Below are 20,346 nucleotides of genomic sequence, written 5' to 3'. Positions count from 1 at the left end.
CAAGTGGTGTGAGACTACCTCCTCGATAGCACTTCTCACTCTCTGACCCTGGACTTTTACAGCATCTTACATATTGCTGTGAAATAGAAATCACTAAATAATTTTAAAACTGTGACCAGCTGATATTAACCATTACTATTTATCAATCTTGTTTTAAACTTTATCTACCACGGTTATTATACAGTACATTGCTTGCACTATGAATGTGCGATGCCAAGACCTTCTTTTAGTTTATTAATTTTTGTTCCAACTTTCTCCCCTTCCTTTCCTGAAGGTGGGTGACTCATGTACAGTTCCATAGGTGTCAGCTTCTTTCCAGTGTCTCACTCAAGTAGCTATACCTCATATGTGAGCGGCGGCGGCGGACCTGCAGGAAACGAGGCGGCGGCGAGGCTTAAAAGCAGCGGCGAGGACCAGGTAGGCCTACCAACCTCAGAGGGAGGGAGTGAAGTAAAAAGTAATCCAAGTGTGACATCACCAGAAAGCAGGTCAGTGATTGGTTGGTGAGTATTTCTCTCTTTTTAAACTTAAACTCTGTGGTTTATAAGTTTCTAAGCTCTCTGTGGTGTAGCGGGAACTGTTGGTAAACCAGGGCCCTTAAGTATATCATTTAACTGTAGTGTAATTGGTGGGATTGATTTAATTTAATTTAAATTAATTTAAGGGTAAGTCATGACGGGAGGGCTCGGCCACGTGGTATGCTCCTCTTGTGCTATGTGGGAACATAGGGGCACTTCCTGTGTCCCTGACAACCATGTGTGCAGGAAGTGTGTCCAGCTGCAGCTACTGGCAGACCGCATTGCGGCGCTGGAGCTGCGATTGGATACATACTGGACAATTCGCGATGCTGAGGACGTCGTGGATATCATGTTTAAGCAGTTGGTCACACCGCAGGCAAAGGTTGCACAGGCAGGAAGGGAATGGGTGACCGCCAGGCAGAGTAGTAGGCGCAGGCAGGTAGTGCAGGAGTCCCCTGTGGACATCCCCCTCTCAAACAGATATACCACTTTGAATATTGTTGAGGGGGATGGCTTATCAGAGGAAGGCAGCAGCAGCCAACTTCCTGGCACCAGGGGTGGCTCTGCTGCACAGGACGGGAGGAAAAAGAGGGGTAGAGCTATAGTAATAGGGGATTCTATTGTAAGGGGAATAGATAGGCGTTTCTGCGGCCACAAACGAGGCTCCAGGATGGTGTGTTGCCTCCCTGGTGCAAGGGTCAAGGATGTCTCAGAGCAGCTGCAGAACATTTTGGAAGGGGAGGGTGAACCGCCAGTTGTCATGGTGCATATAGGTACCAATGATATAGGTAAAAAACGGGATGAGGTCCTAAAAGCAGAATATAGGGAGTTAGGAGGTAAATTAAAAAATAGGACCTCAAAGGTAGTAATTTCAGGATTGCTACTAGTGCCACGTGCTAGTCAGCATAGAAATAGAAGGATATTTCAGATGAATACATGGCTAGAGGAATGGTGCAAGGAAGAGGGATTCAAATTCCTTGGACATTGGAACCGGTTCTGGGGGAGGTGGGACCAGTACAAACTGGACGGTTTGCACCTGGGCAGGGCCAAGACCGATGTCCTGGGGGAGTGTTTGCTAGTGCTCTGGGGGAGGGTTTAAACTAAAATGGCAGGGGGTTGGGAACCTCAGCAGGGAAACAGAGGAAAGGGAAACAAGGATAAAAGCAAAAGATAAGGAGAAAAACAAAAGTGGCAGTCAGAGAAATCAACGGTTTAAATCAAACATGGCCACAGTAAATAATAATTCTAATAGGTCTAAGAGTGTTAAAAAACAAGTCTGAAGGCTTTGTGTCTTCATGCGAGGAGCATTCGTAATAAGGTGGATGAATTAGCTGCGCAAATAGAGGTAAACGAATATGATTTGATTGGGATTACAGAAACATGGCTCCAGGATGGCCAAGGCTGGGAACTCAACATCCCGGGGTATTCAATATTCAGGAAAGATAGGCAAAAAGGAAAGGGAGGTGGGGTAGCATTGCTGGTTAAAGAGGGGATTAACACAATTGTAAGGAAGGATATTAGCTCTGATGATGTGGAATCTGTATGGGTAGAACTGAGAAACACCAAGGGGCAGAAAACGTTAGTGGGAGTGGTATATAGACCTCCAAACAGTAATGCTGAGGTTGGGGATGGCATTAAAAGGGAAATTAGAGAAGCGTGCAATAAGGGCACAGCAGTCATCATGGGTGACTTTAATCTACATATAGATTGGGCTAACATAATTAGTAACAATACTGTGGAGGAGGAATTCCTGGAGTGTTTATGGGATGGTTTCCTGGACCAATATGTCGAAGAACCAACTAGGGATCAGGCCATCTTAGACTGGGTATTATGTAATGAGAAAGGATTAATTAGCAATCTTGTTCTACGAGGCCCCTTGGGTCGGAGCGATCATAATATGATAGAATTCTTCATTAAGATGGAGAGTGAAGTAGTTGACTCAGAGACTAGGGTCCTGAATTTAAATAAAGGAAACTACGATGGTATGTGGCGCGAGTTGGGTAGGATTGATTGGGGAATGTCACTCAAAGGGTTGACGGTGGATAGGCAATGGCAAACATTCAAAGACCGCATGGATGAACTACAGAATTTGTTCATCCCAGTTTGGCATAAAAATAAAACAAAAAAGGTGACTCAACCGTGGCTAACAAGGGAAATTAGGGATAGCATAAGATCCAAGGAGAGGACATATAAATTGGCCAGAAAAAGCAGTAAACCTGAGGATTGGGAGCAGTTTAGGATTCAACAAAGGAGGACAAAGGGATTAACTAAGAAGGGGAAAATAGAATATGAGAGTAAGCTTTCAGGGAATATAAAAACTGACTGTAAAAGCTTTTATAGATATGTGAAGAGAAAAAGATTGGTGAAGTCAAGCGTAGGTCCCTTGCAGTCAGAAACAGGGGAATTTATAATGGGAAACAAAGAAATGGCGAACCAATTAAATACATATTTTGGTTCTGTCTTCACAAAGGAGGATACAAATAACCTCTCAGAGATGTTGGGGAATATAGGGTCTGATGAAAGGGAGGAACTGAAAGAAATCAGTATTTGTAGGGAAATGGTGTTAGGGAAATTGACGGGATTGAAGGCCGATAAATCCCCAGGACCTGATAATCTACTTCCTAGGGCACTTAAGGAAGTGGCCCTAGAAATAATAGATGCATTGCTGATCATCTTCCAATATTCAATGGAATCTGGAACAGTACCCATGGATTGGAGGGTAGCTAATGTTACCCCACTATTCAAAAAAGGTGGTAGAGAGAAAACTGGGAATTACAGACCGGTAAGCCTGACATTGGTAGTGGGGAAAATGCTAGAGTCCATTATAAAAGATGTAATAGCAGAGCAGTTGGAAAACAGTGACAGGATCGGACAAAGTCAACATGGATTTACAAAAGGTAAATCATGCTTGACTAATCTACTGGAATTTTCTGAGGATGTAACTGGTAAAATAGATAAGGGAGAACCAGTGGATGTGGTGTATTTGGACTTTCAAAAGGCTTTCGATAAGGTCCCGCATAAGGGATTAGCGTGTAAAGTTAAGGCACATGGGATTGGGGGCAAGGTATTGACTTGGATAGAGAACTGGTTGGCAGACAGAAAGCAAAGAGTTGGAATAAACGGGTCTTTTTCCAAGTGGCAGGCAGTGACTAGTGGGGTGCCGCAGGGATTGGTCCTTGGACCCCAGCTATTCACAATATATATTAGTGACCTGGACAAGGGAACTAGATATAATATCTCCAAGTTTGCAGATGACACAAAGCTGGGTGGGCGTGTGTGCTGTGAGGAGGATGCCGAGAATCTCCAGGATGATTTGGACAGGTTGGGTGATTGGGCAGAAGCATGGCAGATGCAATATAACATGGATAAATGTGAGGTTATCCACTTCGGTGTCAAAAACAGGAAGGCAGATTATTATCTGAATGGCAATAGATTGGGAGAAGGGGAAGTGCAACGAGACCTGGGTGTCCTTGTGCACCAGTCGCTGAAGGTAAGCATGCAGGTGCAGCAGGCGATTAAGAAAGCAAATGGTATGTTGGCCTTCATAGCGAGAGGATTCGAGTACAGGAGCAAGGATGTCTTGCTGCAGTTGTACAGGGCCTTGGCGAGACCACATCTTGAGTATTGTGTGCAGTTTTGGTTGCCTTATCTGAGGAAGGGTGTTCTTGCCATGGAGGGAGTGCAGTGAAGATTCACCAGACTGATACCTGGGATGGCAGGAATGACGTATGAAGAGAGATTGGGTCGATTGGGCTTGCATTCGCTAGAGTTTAGAAGAATGAGAAGGGATCTCATTGAAACTTATAAAATTCTAACAGGACTAGACAGACTAGATGCAGGAAGGATGTTCCCGATGGCGGGGGAGTCCAGAACCAGGTGTCACAGCCTAAGGATAAGGGGTAAGCCATTTAGGACTGAGATGAGGAGAAATTTCTACACCCAGAGAGTGGTGAACCTGTGGAATTCTCTACCACAGAAGGCCGTTAAGGCCAATTCATTAAATATATTCAAGAAGGAGTTACATCTATTTCTTAAGGCTAAAGAGATCAAGGGATATGGGGAGAAAGCAGGGACAGGGTACTGAATTTGGATGATCAGCCATGATCTCATTAAATGGCGGAACAAGCTCGAGGGGCCGAATGGCCTACTCCTGCTCCTATCTTTTATGTTTCTATGTCCTAGCCCGATATGCACACCAACTCACTTTTCAATAGAAGTCATTAACTAAATAGTGATCAGGAGCAACAACCTAGGTTGTTTTTTTTATTTCTCCTCCTTAGCCCGGGGCGCTGTGGCAAACTATAATACATCCATCAGAGCCCAGCAGAAACCAGCTAACTCAGTAGCGACCAGTGATAAAATCTGGGATCTTCCCAGTCTATAGCTCAGTGCCACACCAGACAGTGAATTTGTCCAATGAGCAGATCAGATTTCATGGAAGATAAAATATATAATCCCAATTATTGTTCAGGATCAGTCATGTAATATTTGGAAATTTGAAATGAATCAAGAGTTCTAACAATGTCATACAACAACTTGCATTTTAGCACCTTTAACATAGTAAAACGTCCCAAGGTGCTTCACAGGAGTGTTATCAAACAAAATTTGACACCAAGCCACATAAGGAGATATTAGGGCAGATGACCAAAAGCTTGGTCAAAGAGGTATGTTTTAAAGAGAGCCTTAAAGGAGGAAAGAGGCGGAGAGGATTAGTGAGGGAATTCCAGAGTTTAGGGCCTCAGCAGCTGAAGGCACGGCCACCAATGGTGGAGCGATTACAATCGGGGATGTTCAAGAGGCCAGAATTAGAGGAGCGCAGATATTTCGGAGGGTTGTAAGGCTGGAGGAGGTTACAGAGATGGGGAGGGGCGAGGTCATGAAGGGATTTGATAACAAGGATGAGAATTTTAAAATTGAGGCAATACTGAACTGGGAACCAATGTAGGTCAGCGAGCACAGGCGTGATGGGTGAACGGGACTTAGTGCGAGTTAGGATAAGGACAGCAGAGTTTTGTATAAGCTTAAGCATATAGAGGGTGGAAGATGGGAGGCCAGCAGGAGTGCATTGGAATAGTCAAGTCTAGAGGTAACAAAGGCATGGATGAGCTATGCTAGCTTTCCTTGCCCAGGTTGATTTACTCGATAAACATCTCCATTGACATTGTTAATTATATTGTATGGTTGACTTGCCTGGAACACATTTTGTTTGAGACCCCTTCTCTCCCCTGTCACTTGCCACTTTCCTCTCACTTCTCCAGAAACAACTAGAATACGAATGTCCCAACTACAGTCTGTGGGCCACATGCGGCCACAAAGCCCAGGGTACTCCTTCTTACTTGCTGGTCTGTCCTGTTAGGATATTTTGGGCCTGGAGATTAGAGATGGCTCTTTTTAACATTGTTGCCTCATTGGCGGACAAGTTCTAAACCAGAACAACAATTACATAGAATATACAACACAGAAACAGGCCATTTGTCCCAACCAGTGGATGCTCGCATTTATGCTCCACTCAAGCCTCCTCCCATCTTTCCTCATCTAACTCTATCACCATAACCCGCTATTCCCTTCTCCCTCATATGCCCATCTAGCTTCCCCTTAAATGTATCTATAGTATTCCTGTGGTAGTGAGTTCCACATTCTCACCACTCTCTGGGTAGAGAAGTTTCTTCTGAATTCCCTATTTGATTTCTTGGTGACTATCTTATATTGATGGCCTCTAGTTTTGCTCTTCCTCACAAGTGGAAACACTCTCAGTGTCTACTCTATCAAAACCTTTCATAATTTTAAAAGACCTCTATTAGGTCACCCCTCAGCCTTGTTCATCTTTTCCTGATACAGTAGATAGAACCTCACAGTTCTGGTATCATCCTTGTAAATCTTTTTTGCACCCCCTCGAGTGATTCCATATCCTTTGCATAATATGACAACCAAAACTGTACACTGTACTTCAAGTGTGGTTTAACCAAGGTTCAGTACAAGTTAGTATAGTTTCTCTACTTTTTAATTCTATCCCTCTAGAAATAACCCCTAGTGCTTGGTTTGCATTTTTATTAATCCGCATCGCTACTTTTAGTGATTTGTGTATTTGTACTCCCAGATCCCTTTGTTCCTCTACCTCATTTAGATTCTTATTTTCCAAGTAATATGTGACCTCCTTATTTTTCTTACCAATAAATATTACCTCCCACTTATCTATGTTAAAATTCATTTGCCATTTATATGCCCATTCTGCAAGTTTATTCATGTATTCTTGTAATTTGTTGCAGTCCTTCTCAGTACTGACTACCCCCACCCCCCCGCCCAATTTGGTGTCATCTGCAAATTTAGAAATTGTTTTTTTGATTCCAAAGTCTAAATCATTGAGGCAGAAAGTCCGATCCCTACGGGTGAGTACGCGCTGTGTACTCACCCGTAGAGACATCGGAAATGCCGGTTTCAGGCATGCACTGTGCATGCGCTGGAAACCGGCATTTCCGATCTGTCAAGAAAGCTCTTGACAGATTGGACGCCTGCCCTGGAGCAGGGTCTCTGCGGGTGGAGAGTTCTGTTTTTTGGAAACCCTCCGCCCGCAGAAAACACTTACAATTCTTGCGCCTGTAAAAGCAGGTGCAAGGCCTGCTTTTACCAGGCTAAGAGTTGAAGAAAGTAAAAAAAAAAAATTTCCACTGATTTATCATTTTAAAATACTTTAAAGAAAGGTAAGTTTATTTTTAGCCCTGTTAATAACTTTAATTACTTTCTTCAAAAATTAACTATTTTAAACAAAAATTTAAATTTATGTAATTTATAGTCATTTTTAAAATGTGATTTAAAAAAAATTATTTGAAGTTTTACTTATGTTTTGGGGGAGATCTCTATTCATAGATTTGAAAGGTCTACGTGTGCCCTACACACCGGCATTTTGAAGAGACACAGCAATGGAACTCTGCGCCTCCTGGGAGCCCTCCGGTCCAGGCGGAGATTTTTCCAAATGCAGCCCTCCGCCTGCGGGAGGGCTGCGAACAGAATTTCTGGGCCATTAATATAAATTGTGAACAATAGTGGTCCCAGCATTGATCCTTATGGGACACCACTTCCCACCTTCTGCCACTCTGAATAGCTACCTTTTACCCCTACTCTCTGCTTTCTTTCTTGCAGCCAGCTAGCAATCTATTCTAATACTTGTCTGTTGACTCCGCATGCTCTGACCTTATTCATTAGTCTATTATGTGGTACCTTATTGAAAGCCTTTTGGATATCTAGATATATTACATCTACTACATTATCCTTGTCCACCATCTCTGTTACCTCTTCAAAGAATTCAATGAGGTTGGTCAAGCAAGACTTTCCCTTTTAAAATCCATGCTGACTATTTGTTATTTTATTTTTGGTTTCTAGATGGTTTTTCTATTTTCTCCTTTAGTAGGGATTCCATTATCTTTCCTACCATCATGTTAAGTTGACTGGTCTATAGTTCCCTGGACATGTTCTATCTTCCTTCTTAAAATATAGATATTATGTTAGCTATCTGCCAGTCCTCTGGCATGACACCTTTTTCTAATGAATTATTAAATATGTGTAATAGTGCCTCTGCTATCTCTTCGCTAGATTCTTTTAAAATCCACAGAAGCAATTCGTCTGGACCAGGGGTTTTATCCTCTTTGAATTTGATTAGTTTATTCAATATTTCTCTTTTTATTTTAAATGCGGTTATATCATTTCTAATGTCATGTCCACCTGATCCATCTCCCTGGTAAATATTGATGCAAAATAATTTAATATTTCTGCGATTTTGCTATCGCTGCCTGCGATTTGTATCCCGTCCATCCCTTAGTAGCCCTCTTCCCATCCCGGCTTTCCATTTTTTATGTGCCTGTAGAATATTTTCCTATTTTGTTTTATGTTACAAGATCTTCTTGCATCAACAGCTTGAGATAAATGCAAGATCAATGCTCACCACATCCCCATCATGCCACCCAACTGGAAGGTGAGGCTCCCGGTGTAAAGTGCCACATAAAGGGATTTTCTTGTAATTAATTTTCATCTCACATCCTGCAAAGCCATTTGCCCTTACATGTGGCTCTCAAGGCTCCACGGCATGCAGCTCAGCAGCACAAGAAGTTTGGACATTCTTGACCAAGGATAACCTGAGTGTGAAAATAAGTCGAGAGTGGAATTTGAACACTGCTCTCCTAGCTATCAGCCTGATACTGTAGAATTAAAGGTTCATCAGTCACAAAGTATAAAATGTAAACTTACCATAACCTGGTGAAAAGACATCATCTAAAGCATTTAAGCACAAGACAGGAACTTCAATGGACTTTAGTTTGTGGTAAGGACTGGCATCTCTGTAGTAATCAGCATTTGTGTTGTAACCAAACATCACTGATGTAAACCGTTCATCAAATTCTCGGATAGTTTTTGCCTATATTGAAATAAATAAAGCAAGCAGCAAATGAAAACAAAATGCATTTACTGTATACAGACGTAAGATGCATTATTTTCCAAAATGTACAGATAGTAATGAAGGAATTATTTACCTTCAGAACGTAATCAATATCAAATAATTTGTCCAAGACGTGCCTGTGCCTATAATGCAAAAAGAAACGATAGATAGAATGTTCTGAAACACTAAATGCCAAAGTATACATTAAAAAAAATGAAGTAAAAACTTACTAGTTAAAAATTGTATGTCGGGGTAGGTGGGGGAGGGGGGAGGGAGAAAGCAGTATAATTGGCCTTAACTTCTCTGGGCTAAGGTGAGGAAAAGTGATCAGCCAGGTTTCCTGCTCGTGAGCACTATCCAGTGATTTCTGCTAGAATGCATGTGGTTAGATGTCAGGTGAGGACAGGATTTGGCTGTAATGCCCCTTCAGCCAAGTAGCTCATTGGCACTCACCATCTAGGCTCACATATGAAGAATGGCCACTTGGGTAAAATATCAGAGGCTGGTCAGCACCCATAGAACCATTGCCTAGAAATTGGAGGTGTTAGCATTGGCCGTTAAGTCCCGTTTTGGTGAAAAAAAATGGCGGCTGCCTCAGTCCCGCCGGGTCTTGCGGAGGCTGCCATTTTTGGCTGGTAGGCAGTGCTGCCTATGTCTGCGCTCACTGGGGATATGTAGATTATGCAGATCGTGACGTCAGTGAGTCAATTAGAGTAAAGGGATATTTCACCACATTCTTCAAATGCTCTCTGCCATTTTTGCATTCGCCACTCCATTTACCGGCCTGTGTTAATTACGACCAGCTGACCAAGTGTTCACAAGCAGGAAGGAGCCTCTAGCAATGTTATTTAAAGGGATCATCAGCAACAACTTGCAGCTGATATGCTTTTTCATTTTTACTGGCTCTGTGTAACTTTCTGCAACTCTTGCAGCTTTCTAAACTTGTTTCAAATTCCTAAGGTGACGGGAGTGTTGCTGCAAATGGAGAACGCCTTCATTCTTATTTAAAGGCTTCTGCTCACAACACTTGCTTACAGTCATGGGGCCTCTACTGGCAGTCCTCCTCGCGCTCATGTATCTTCGGGAGAGGGAGCAGAGGTAGCGAAGAAGAGGAGAAGATACGTGCAGAGGGAGGAGGGGGGCCAGGAGGGCTCTCAACAGGAGGCCTTAACCAACTAAGGTCTTCCAAGAGCACTTCTCTTATATCCACTTAAGCCAGGAGCAGTGTATTAGGAGACTCCGCTTCACCAAGGAGGTGGTCACAGAACTCTGCCACCTCCTGCAAGCAGACCTGCAGCCTGAAGGCAGGGCAACACAGCTCTCCCAGTGGCCCTCAAGATTACCATGGTCCTCCTTTCTTCACCAGCGGATCCTTTCAGTCTGCAGCAGGAGGCATAACTAACATCTCCCAGTTCGCCATCCATCGCTGCATCTGGGAGGTCACAGAGGCTCTCTACACCACGAGAAGGGACTACTTCTGAACAGAGAGAAGCAGGACGAGCATGCAAATGACTTTGCCTGGATAGCGGGCTTCCCCATGGTGCAAGGCGCCATCGACTGTGGCTTTGTGGGTGCCGTATACCAATCCTGAGATCTTCCGTAACTGCAAAGGCTACCACTCACTTAATGTGCAATTATTGTGCAACCATGCCCAGTGCATCCTGATGGTCAATGCCCGCTATCCTGGCAGCAGTCATAATGCCTTCATCCTTCACCAGTCCGCTGTGCCAGCAATCTTCCAGCCACCATGTCAAACCAGAGGGTGGATGCTCGCAGAAAAGGGCTATCCGCTCTCCACCTGGCTCATGACTCCCCTCTGCAACCCCACCACTCCTGCCCAGCACTGATATAATGAGAGCCATGCTGCCACCAGAAACATCATTCAGCAATGGTTCCGCTGCCTTGACCGCTTGGGAAGAGCCTTCCAGTACTCGCCGGAGGGGGTGTCCCATCTCGTGGTGGTCTGCTGTATGCTTCACAATGTGGCCATCATGAGGGTGCTGCCCTTGCCAGCAGGAATTGCGGGACCACCTCAGGACAAGGATGAGGATAAGGGGAGGCAAGAAACAAATTCCCCTTCCACACGGGCTGTCCGTGAACGCCTCATCAGATTCCGATTTGCATAAATGAAACCCCAGATCCCCGTTGCTCACCACATCCCCATCACGCCACCCAACTGTCATGGATCTTCACAGTGTCCTCCTGGGCACAAAGCTGAAATGAGAGCCACCATAAAACAAACATTCCAAACATAATTAATACATTTATTAGTATTCAATTAACATTACAATATGAATTAATCAGCCTTGTGCAGCCTCTTAGTGCCTGCCGTTCGTGTGTCCTTTCCTACTCTAGTGTTCCTACGCAGTGCTTCCCCAGTGGCTGCAGCATGACTGCTGGAAGTCTGCTGAGTTTCTGTGGGGAAGATTACAGATGGCCTTGCAGGACAACCTCAACCAGCTGTGGACCTAGAAGGCCTGGCTGTAGACTGCACCACTTTGGCATGTGTGGCAGCAGTCTGGGCTGGCTGGCTGATAGGTAGCGGCAAGGGCAATGGCAGAGTGGCAGTGGTGGGAATAGGAATGCTGTCGTCCTAAGAGAGGACAGCAGGTTCTTGCTCTACGGAGCCAATGCCACTCCCCGGTGCGGCGCCTCAGCATTCCTAGCAATCTGTTGGAGGACAGATTGCTGGCCTGTTGCGACACCCTGAAAGCCCCTTTTGAGACTCGTAAACCCAGTGACAATGGCAGCAGTCTGAGCTTCCACTGCAGCAGTGAGATGTTGGGTCGCTTCCGCCTGTGCTGCATGGAAGCCGCAACATCATCCATCAGATGCAGCATCGTGGCTGGGTTGACAAGGTCTCTCCTGGAGTTGTCCATCATTTCCATCCTGGAAATCATGGGTTCCAAGCTCTGTGCAAAGCCCTGTCCAAAGTTGGAGCCGGACTCCTCCATGCTCCTTGACACTAACAAGAGGCTCTCTGGCAGGCTTGCCATTGCACCTAGGGTTTTGCTGTGCATACCCATCATCATTCTTCTGAAGGCCACCCTATCGAGGTCATCATCTGAGTTGTGTGCAGCAGAACTCGTGCGTGAACTCACCCTCTGGGGAGCTGGACCCCGAGCTACCCTTTCCCCCTGGACTTGTTGCAGCCCACTCATGTCCGGTGCCTCCCCATGTGCAGATCCCGCCTCTATGCTACCCTCTAAATTCCACGCAGTGCCATTTTCTGAGCTGGTGTCTGCAAGTGGCAGATGCAGTGACGGTATGTCTTCTTCATCACCATTCTCCTCCATGACTTCGGGCAGTTCTTGGTTATCTGAAATCAGAAAGGCACAAGAGTCAGGTTGTGGTGCGGGGAGGGGGGGAAAGCAAGATATCCGTGCATGCACCATTAGCAGCTTGTACGTGAGAAGAGATTGTGGGATGAGGGGGAAATGGGATGTGAGAAGGAGGATTAGGAATGAGCAGACCATTATCCTCCCCAAGAGCTTCAACTTGGCCCATTGCCACGACCTCGGTGACTTCCCCTTCAATGATGTCCTCCAGTTGGCTCAAGGTCGCTAAAGTGGCTTAACCACCTCCCATCTGCTGCTGCTCCTGGCTCTTGTGAACCACCTTGGGAAGTGTGTCAGTGAGTGTAGTGTAATGTGTTGGGTGATGTGCCTGCCATAGTTGAATAGCTGTCGGTGTGTGCAAAGTGTGAGATGTGGATGTGAGTGTTGCAGGAGTGGTAAGCTTGTGAGGGAGAAGTGAAGCTATGATTGTGTGGTATGAATGGTGATAGGTAGAGATTGTTGGAAGGTGAGTGATGAGGATGCGTTGCATTGAGCAGTGTGTGAGGCTTGTGGTGCAGATGGTGGGATATGGCATTTGCTGAAGCTTTCACTCACCTTGACCTGCCGTGTGAAGTCATTAAACTTCTTTCGGCATTGGATCCTGGTCCGCAGCACGACACTGTTGGCCGTGGCTTATGCAGCTATCTCTTGCCAGAGCCTTCTGCAAGTGGGCTTTGATGGATTCCTGCCACGAACAATGCCTCGAGAGCCGTATCGGAGAAACTTCTGGCTTGTTCTCTGTGTTGCTGCTCTTGTTGCTCCAATGACAATGAGGTGCTGCTGCATCAAAGCACCTCCCCTTTAAGTAGTGGAGCGAGACTAGGCCAAACATTACTGGCCATTAGACTGCACCCGATATTAGCCCACCTGTTGAGAGTGCTAAGCCAATCAGCAGCATGTTTCGCGCTGGGACCAGCACTCCAATCATGTAAATGAGCAGGCAGCATGAATTTTGCCTGCTGCCTGCACCACTTTGAATGGGACAGCCAAATATCGCTGGCCCATGACACCGCCCATTTTCAGACCATATCCAATTTCTAGGCCCTAATATCAGCGCAAGCCATCACTTTTAAGGAGAGAAGGGGTAAACAAGAAAAAAAAAGTTGAAAATTGTCTAGGGCTTAAAGATTATAAAATGATTTGTGTGCAATTAAGTCATTTAAATATAATTAAATGATAACATTCATTTGTTAGAAGCATATAGGCAATTAACCACCTCTATGCTGATTAAAAACTGATGCTGTGGACCCCACACTGACCTACACGTACAGATACAGGTAAAAAACAAATTAAACACAGGCACTCTCTCCCAAAAAAGTGGGACTCTCTGCAGCTTCCTCTATGCTGATACCAAGGGGAAGATTTACTTATTTCAATTAGGGGCTTTCAATTGAAAGTCAGTTGCTCCTTTCCATGTCCCAAACTTCGTTTTAAAGGGTGGAAGATGCCTGTGCGTGAATTCTTTTAACGTGGGGTGGCCGTTGCACACCAGCTACCACACGGGCCTGACAGAGCAAGGTCTTGGTCCAATGGCAAGAGGATCCAAGACGATTGGAGACCAGGCTCTGCTACAACGGCCTAGCACACACACACAAACATACTCCTTTAGGTGAGATACTCTCAGTAAACATTCCATCCGATGCACTGAAGATATGAGCACTCTTTGCATTAAAGTCTGAATATCATTTCATTAGTTTATTAGAAATGAAATGTAGAAGAAATTATGTGGCAGGTTCTAAGGTTAACTCAATTATCCAGGCTAGTTTAAGAAACAGTTTCAAACTGTTTACATGATGCAAGTTTATTTTCCATGAAAATTCTTTAAATGAGTCTAATTAAATATTTGTCTTTCCATGGCTTAAAATATAAGATGCAGCCAAAAATCTGCTATCATCACTAATCCCTCCCCAAGGATTAAGGACTTCTAAGGAGAAATTAATTTAATAGTGTAAATGAAAGTAATGTGTTGCATAACCTCTGTATCAAAGGAGGTCACAGTGAAATGGCAACTGAACTCATCTGAAAGATCATCAGAGCAAATCTGTGTCTAAAATTCAGCCTTGTATCACTAAAAGATGGGGTAGAAATTACTGTTGGCAATGTTATTGTATAAAAGCCTAACATGATTGTGACAAGTTCTCCTCTCCGATATTTTAACAGAGACATTAACTGGTTAATGCCTTCAATAAAATAGGGGAGAGCAGGATTTGGCACAGATACATTAAGCTTTCATATTGCAAACAGCAATTTCTACCATTTGGTCTCTAAGGTGTTAATAAACTACTGTCCAGCAGGAAGGATGCCATATCATCATCATATCATAGGCTCTCTTGGTTTCATTGGTGAATTAAAACATGAAAATGGTTGTTCTACTTTTAGACTGGAGAACAGTACCTCTTGAACAGAACCCCTGTGTAACGCAGCCACAATGATCACCCGTAACATTGGACTTGTATCTAATTCTAACAGTCCTCCCTGGTATTATTCTAATTTTAATATTTGACTACATAATGATAGCAAGAAAAGCAAACCCACTCCAATACTGATTATAGGAAATGCCACTGTTATCAGTCACTGTGATACCAAGCCCTCCCTGTTCCTCAGATACCAACCTGCAGATGGAAGCTTGTAGACAATTGGTTAAGTAGTAATTAAACAATATCCAGTTAAGTGGTTTTTCAAGGGAAGCCGTGCACTCAAATACATCCCAGCCAATGGAGAAGACTACTGCTGCTTTCAGTGGGGTCTGCTGGCCAGTCTTACCCAGGTAATTCAACAGGAGCATTCTGTATCAGGCATGAAATGAAGATGTGCTTATTAAGTTGGCTTAACAATTCACTATTCTGTTACCTAAGCTTTAAGTAATACATTGGATTCCTATTTGAATTAGGTTAGAACTGAAAAACGAAGTGTTTAAGGTGACCTTAGTTGCAAGTGTACTGGTGTGCTATGCCGTGAATTGGTAGGAGTCTAGTGATTCTTCACCAAAATACTTCACATGATGAGTTCTCAAACTCATCTGAAAGCGTTTCATGAGTCACTTTCCCTGATTGAGGGAAAAGCAGATGAGGCAACACCAGCTGCCTCTGTAAATATCTTAGTAGCTATTTCAGAGTGGTGTTAATAGAAGCCTGGGAACAGATTGCACATCTGTGTTTCCCCCACCTCCCAAGAAGGGGATGGTGTATGTACGAGGGGGAGGGGGCACGGAGAACGGAGACCTACTGATACTTCCAAGAGACAATAACACTCTAAAAATTGTTGCTTACAATTAGATACACATGCAACACCACTTATTATACCAGAAATGACTGAGCCAGGAACAGACTCATTTGTGTCCCAGTTGCATATATTTGCAGATGGATTTTTATTGTAGGCTACATTTAAACTGGAAAGTAAATAGGAAGATGCCAATTTTATTTCTTCATTACACTTTAAAGCTGCCCGTTCTCTGGCATAAATCCGGGGGCCAAAGTGGAAAGTTCTATTCTGTTGCAATTCTGCTGGCTTTGTGCTGTGTCTGAGGTTCTGGGATAGAACCAGTGGTATTGGAAGCTCCCCATCAATCACGTGGGAGTTTTAATTTAATATTCATCCGAGAGGGACATCCTGCATGCCATTTCCCAATAGTTGCCATTTCCAAAGGATGCCCATGTTAAATGATATTTCAACAACAACTTGCATTTATATCAAGGCCTAGAAATTTAGTTGTTAGCGCCAGCCGCTAGCGCCTTAGGAGGAGGAGAAGTGGGGCACTAAGCGGCTAGCGCCCGGGTGCGGAGTGATCTGCGCCTCTCGCGAACTTCACTCAAGATTTAGCAGCGGCGCAAAACCGCAGCGCCCGCTCAGCTGCGCGCGCAGATCCTGACGTCATTTCATGGTGCAACGCCCTTGGTGCGCCCCGAACCGGAACTTCAGTGGCGCCACCCTTCTGTGCGCCTGGCGCCCCCAGCGACTGTTAGAGGGGAACGGTTCCCAGTCACTGCGGGGGGCGCTATTTAAAGGGGACTCCTCCTGCATTATAAGTGGCAGCCATTTTGTGCCAATCCTTCTGTGTGAGAGACGGATATTTGTAGAGAGACAAAGGAAGAGAGCTTTCTGCTTTGACTCAGCGCTCGCACAGGTACTTCTGGCTTCAGGCCAGAGCTTTGCACTTGGATTTAACTTTCAGTGCCATAGCCTTGAGTCGCCACATATAATGGGGGCTGCAATGGGTGGAAACGTTGGGCTTCTCCATTGCATTCAAAGGGCTCAGAGATGCCGTGAGAGAGTGCCAGTCATGGCCAGACGGAGAAGGGCCAACAGGCGTTGGCACAGGAGGCCTTACCCACCCAGGGTATACTGCCAGCAGTTCTCATATCTGAACATGTCTGAGGAGCAGTGTGTTCAGAGGCTGCGATTCAGAAGGGAGGTGGTCACTGAGATCTGCCACCTGCTTCGCAGAGATCTGCAGCCACAGCTGCGGAGCAGGACGTCTCTGTCGGTGGCAGTGAAGGTGACGGTGGCTCTCAACTTCTATGTAAGGGAGAACCAGTGGATGTGGTGTATTTGGACTTTCAGAAAGCTTTCGATAAGGTCCCGCATAAGAGACTAGCATGCAAAGTTAAGGCACATGGGATTGGAGGCAAGGTATTGACTTGGATAGAGAACTAGTTGGCAGATAGAAAGCAAAGAGTCGGAATTAACGGGTCGTTCTCCGAGTGGCAGGCAGTGACTAGTGGGGTACCGCAGGGATCGGTCCTAGGACCCCAGCTATTCACAATATATATTAATGATCTAGACGAGGGAATTGGATGTAATATTTCAAAATTTGCAGATGACACAAAGCTGGGTGGGAGAGTGTGCTGTGAGGAGGATGCCCTGAAAATCCAGTATGATCTGGACAGGTTGGGTGATTGGGCGGAAGCATGGCAGATGCAATATAATGTGGATAAATGCGAGGTTATCCACTTTGGTGGTAAAAACAGGAAGGCAGATTATTACCTGAATGGCAATAGATTGGGAGAAGGGGAAATGCCACGAGACCTGGGTGTCCTTGTGCACCAGTCGCTGAAGGTAAGCATGCAGGTGCAGCAGGCGGGAAAGAAGGCAAATGGTATGTTGGCCTTCATAGCGAGAGGGTTCGAGTACAGGAACAAGGATGTCTTGCTGCAGTTGTACAAGGCCTTGGTGAGACCACACCTTGAGTATTGTGTGCAGTTTTGGTCGCCCTATCTGAGGAAGGATGTTCTTGCCATGGAGGGGGTGCAGCGAAGATTCACCAGGCTGATACCTGGGATGGCAGGAATGACGTACGAGGAGAGATTGGGTTGATTGGGCTTGTACTCGCTGGAGTTTAGAAGAATGAGAAGGGATCTCATTGAAACTTATAAAATTCTGTCAGGACTAGACAGATTAGATGCAGGAAGGATGTTCCCGATGGCCGGGAGTCCAGAACCAGGGGTCACAGCCTAAGGATAAGGGGTAGGCCATTTAGGACTGAGATGAGGAGGAATTTCTTCACCCAGAGAGTGGTGAACCTGTGGAATTCTCTACCACAGAGGGCAGTGGAGGCCAGTTCATTAAATATATTCAAGAAGGAGTTGGATATATTTCCTAAGGCTAAAGGGATCAAGGGATATGGCAAGAAGGCAAGGACAGGGTACTGAATTTGGATGATCAGCCATGATCTCGTTGAATGGCGGAGCAGGCTCGAGGGGTTGAATGGCCTACTCTTGCTCCTATCTTCTATGTTTCTATGCCACCGGCTCCTTCCAATCCACTACTGGGGACATTGCCAACATCTCCTAGTTCGCGGTACATTGCTGCATCCGCCAGGTGACCAATGCCCTTTTCAGAAGGAGACGTCAGTACACCTCCTTCCCCATGACCCTGAACAAGCAGCAAGAGCGTGCAATGGGATTTGGAAGAATAGCGGCCTTCTCCATGGTCCTGGGCGTAGAACTGATGAACCAGCAATGGTCAGGCCTTGCTTCAGGGCTGCAGTGTGCAGGGCATGCCAGCCAAACAAATCGACCCTCCCCCTTTAAGAGCTGACCGGCGCCAGCGTGTATGCCTTCAATCAGCAACTTGCCGCACCTGCGCTGCGCCCGCCCTCGGTGTTAACGCCTCGGCTCGCCGGCTTAGCGCCTTATGATAGTCATGCATCGCCTGCTTTAGCGCAGCAGCAACCTCTTGGGGCGAGGCAACTCAATTTCGGCGAAGGTGGCGCTAAGTTGCGCCGGGCGCTAAATTTAGCAAACGCCCGGCTGTAGCGCCCCAAACATGGCGATACTGAATTTCTAGGCCCAAATCTTTAACATAGTAAAACACCCCAAGGTGCTTCACAGGAGCGTTAACAGATAAAATTTGACACTGAGCCACACAAGGAGATATTAGGACAGGTGACCAAAAGCTTGGTCAAAGAGGTAGGTTTTAAGGAGTGTCGTAAAGGAGGACAGAGAGAGGTGGAGAGGTTTAGGGAGAGAATTCCAGTGAATGGGTCTAGTTCAGTGTTGCTAGGGAATCAACTGTGGTGGTATCTGATTTATATGGCACAAATAAGTAAATTGCAGATAGGAGAATTGGGGCTATTGCGTTAAAGCTCCATCTCAGGCGCACACTCCCAGTTATTCAGCCATGATCTTATTGAATGGCAGAGCAGGCTCGAGGAGCCAAATGACCTACTCCTGCTCCTACGTCTTATGTTCCCCGCTGGTGTGAAGCTTCAGTAGCAGTGAGTGTGAGCTGGTGAATTGGGGCTACAATGTTAGAGTCCTAACTCTGACCCACACGCACATCTATTAAGGCTGTGCACCAGCACTGGAGTCTTGTAAAATTATCACATATATAAGACTTTCACTGATTAATTAACAAACAACCATAAAAAACTCACAACTGATATTGATCAGAGTTGGAGTCATGTGACCCGGTGGCGCAATTGTGCTTATGATGTCACTTAATTAGGAGATCTCTTTAATAGAAACATAGAAACATAGATGATAGGAGCAGGAGTAGGCCATTCGGCCCTTCGAGCCTGCTCCGCCATTCAATGAGATCATGGCTGATCATCCAAATTCAGTACCCTGTCCCTGCCTTCTCCCCATATCCCTTGATCCCTTTAGCCTTAAGAAATATATCCAACTCTTTCTTGAATATATTTAATGAAATGGCCTCCACCGCCCTCTGTGGCAGAGAATTCCACAGGTTCACCACTCTCTGGGTGAAGAAATTCCTCCTCATTTCAGTCCTAAATGGCTTACCCCTTAGACTTAGACTATGACCCCTGGTTCTGGACTCCCCGGCCATCAGAAACATCCTTCCTGCATCTAGTCTGTCCACGCCTGACAGAATTTTATAGGTTTCGATGAGATCCCCTCTCAATCTTCTAAACTCCAGTGAGTATAAGCCCAATCAACACAATCTCTCCTCATACGTCATTCCTGCCATCCCAGGTATCAGCCTGGTGAATCTTCGCTGCACTCCTTCCATGGCAAGAACGTCCTTCCTCAGGTAAGGCGACCAAAACTGCACACAATATTCAAGGTGCGGTCTCACCAAGGCCCTGTACAACTGTAGCAAGACATCCTTGTTCCTGTACTTGAACCCTCTTGCTACGAAGGCCAACATACCATTTGCCTTCTTAACCGCCTGCTGCACCTGCATGCTTACCTTCAGCGACTGGTGCACAAGAACACCCAGGTCTCTTTGCACCTCCCCTTTTCCCAATCTATTGCCATTCAAATAATAATCTGCTTTCCTGTTTATGCCACCAAAGTGGATAACCTCACATTTATCCACATTATATGGCATTTGCCATGTTTCTGCCCAATCACCCAACCTGTCCAAATCGTACTGGAGTTTCACGACATCCTCCTCATAGCATACCCTCCCACCCAGCTTTGTGTCATCTGCAAATTTGGAGATATTACATCCAATTCCCTCGTCCAGATCATTAATATATATTGTGAACAGCTGGGGTCCTAGGACCGATCCTTGCGGTACCCCACTAGTCACTGCCTGCCACTTGGAAAACGACCCGTTTATTCCAACTCTTTGCTTTCTGTCCGCCAACCAGTTCTCTATC

At 45.4% G+C, this 20,346-nt stretch overlaps 1 protein-coding gene across 1 annotated transcript in view; it reads right to left on the bottom strand.

The window, feature by feature from the left end:
- abhd3 (abhydrolase domain containing 3, phospholipase) overlaps positions 1-20,346 on the bottom strand; it is a 144,084-nt gene that overhangs the window by 24,254 nt on the left and 99,484 nt on the right. Inside the window, exons 6-8 of the mRNA XM_085992808.1 lie at positions 14,894-15,067; positions 9,038-9,086; positions 8,757-8,922 (exon numbers count right to left, since the gene is read on the bottom strand). Of these exons, the coding sequence (XP_085848934.1) occupies positions 8,757-8,922; positions 9,038-9,086; positions 14,894-15,067 (389 nt within the window). The remainder of the gene's footprint in view (positions 1-8,756; positions 8,923-9,037; positions 9,087-14,893; positions 15,068-20,346) is intronic.

This window comes from Somniosus microcephalus, chromosome 7, assembly GCF_052327205.1.
Source record: "Somniosus microcephalus isolate GS21.2 chromosome 7, FLI_Smic_1.0, whole genome shotgun sequence".
In the NCBI taxonomy this organism is placed as follows: domain Eukaryota; kingdom Metazoa; phylum Chordata; class Chondrichthyes; order Squaliformes; family Somniosidae; genus Somniosus; species Somniosus microcephalus.
This window is presented reverse-complemented; position numbering and strand designations above follow the sequence as displayed.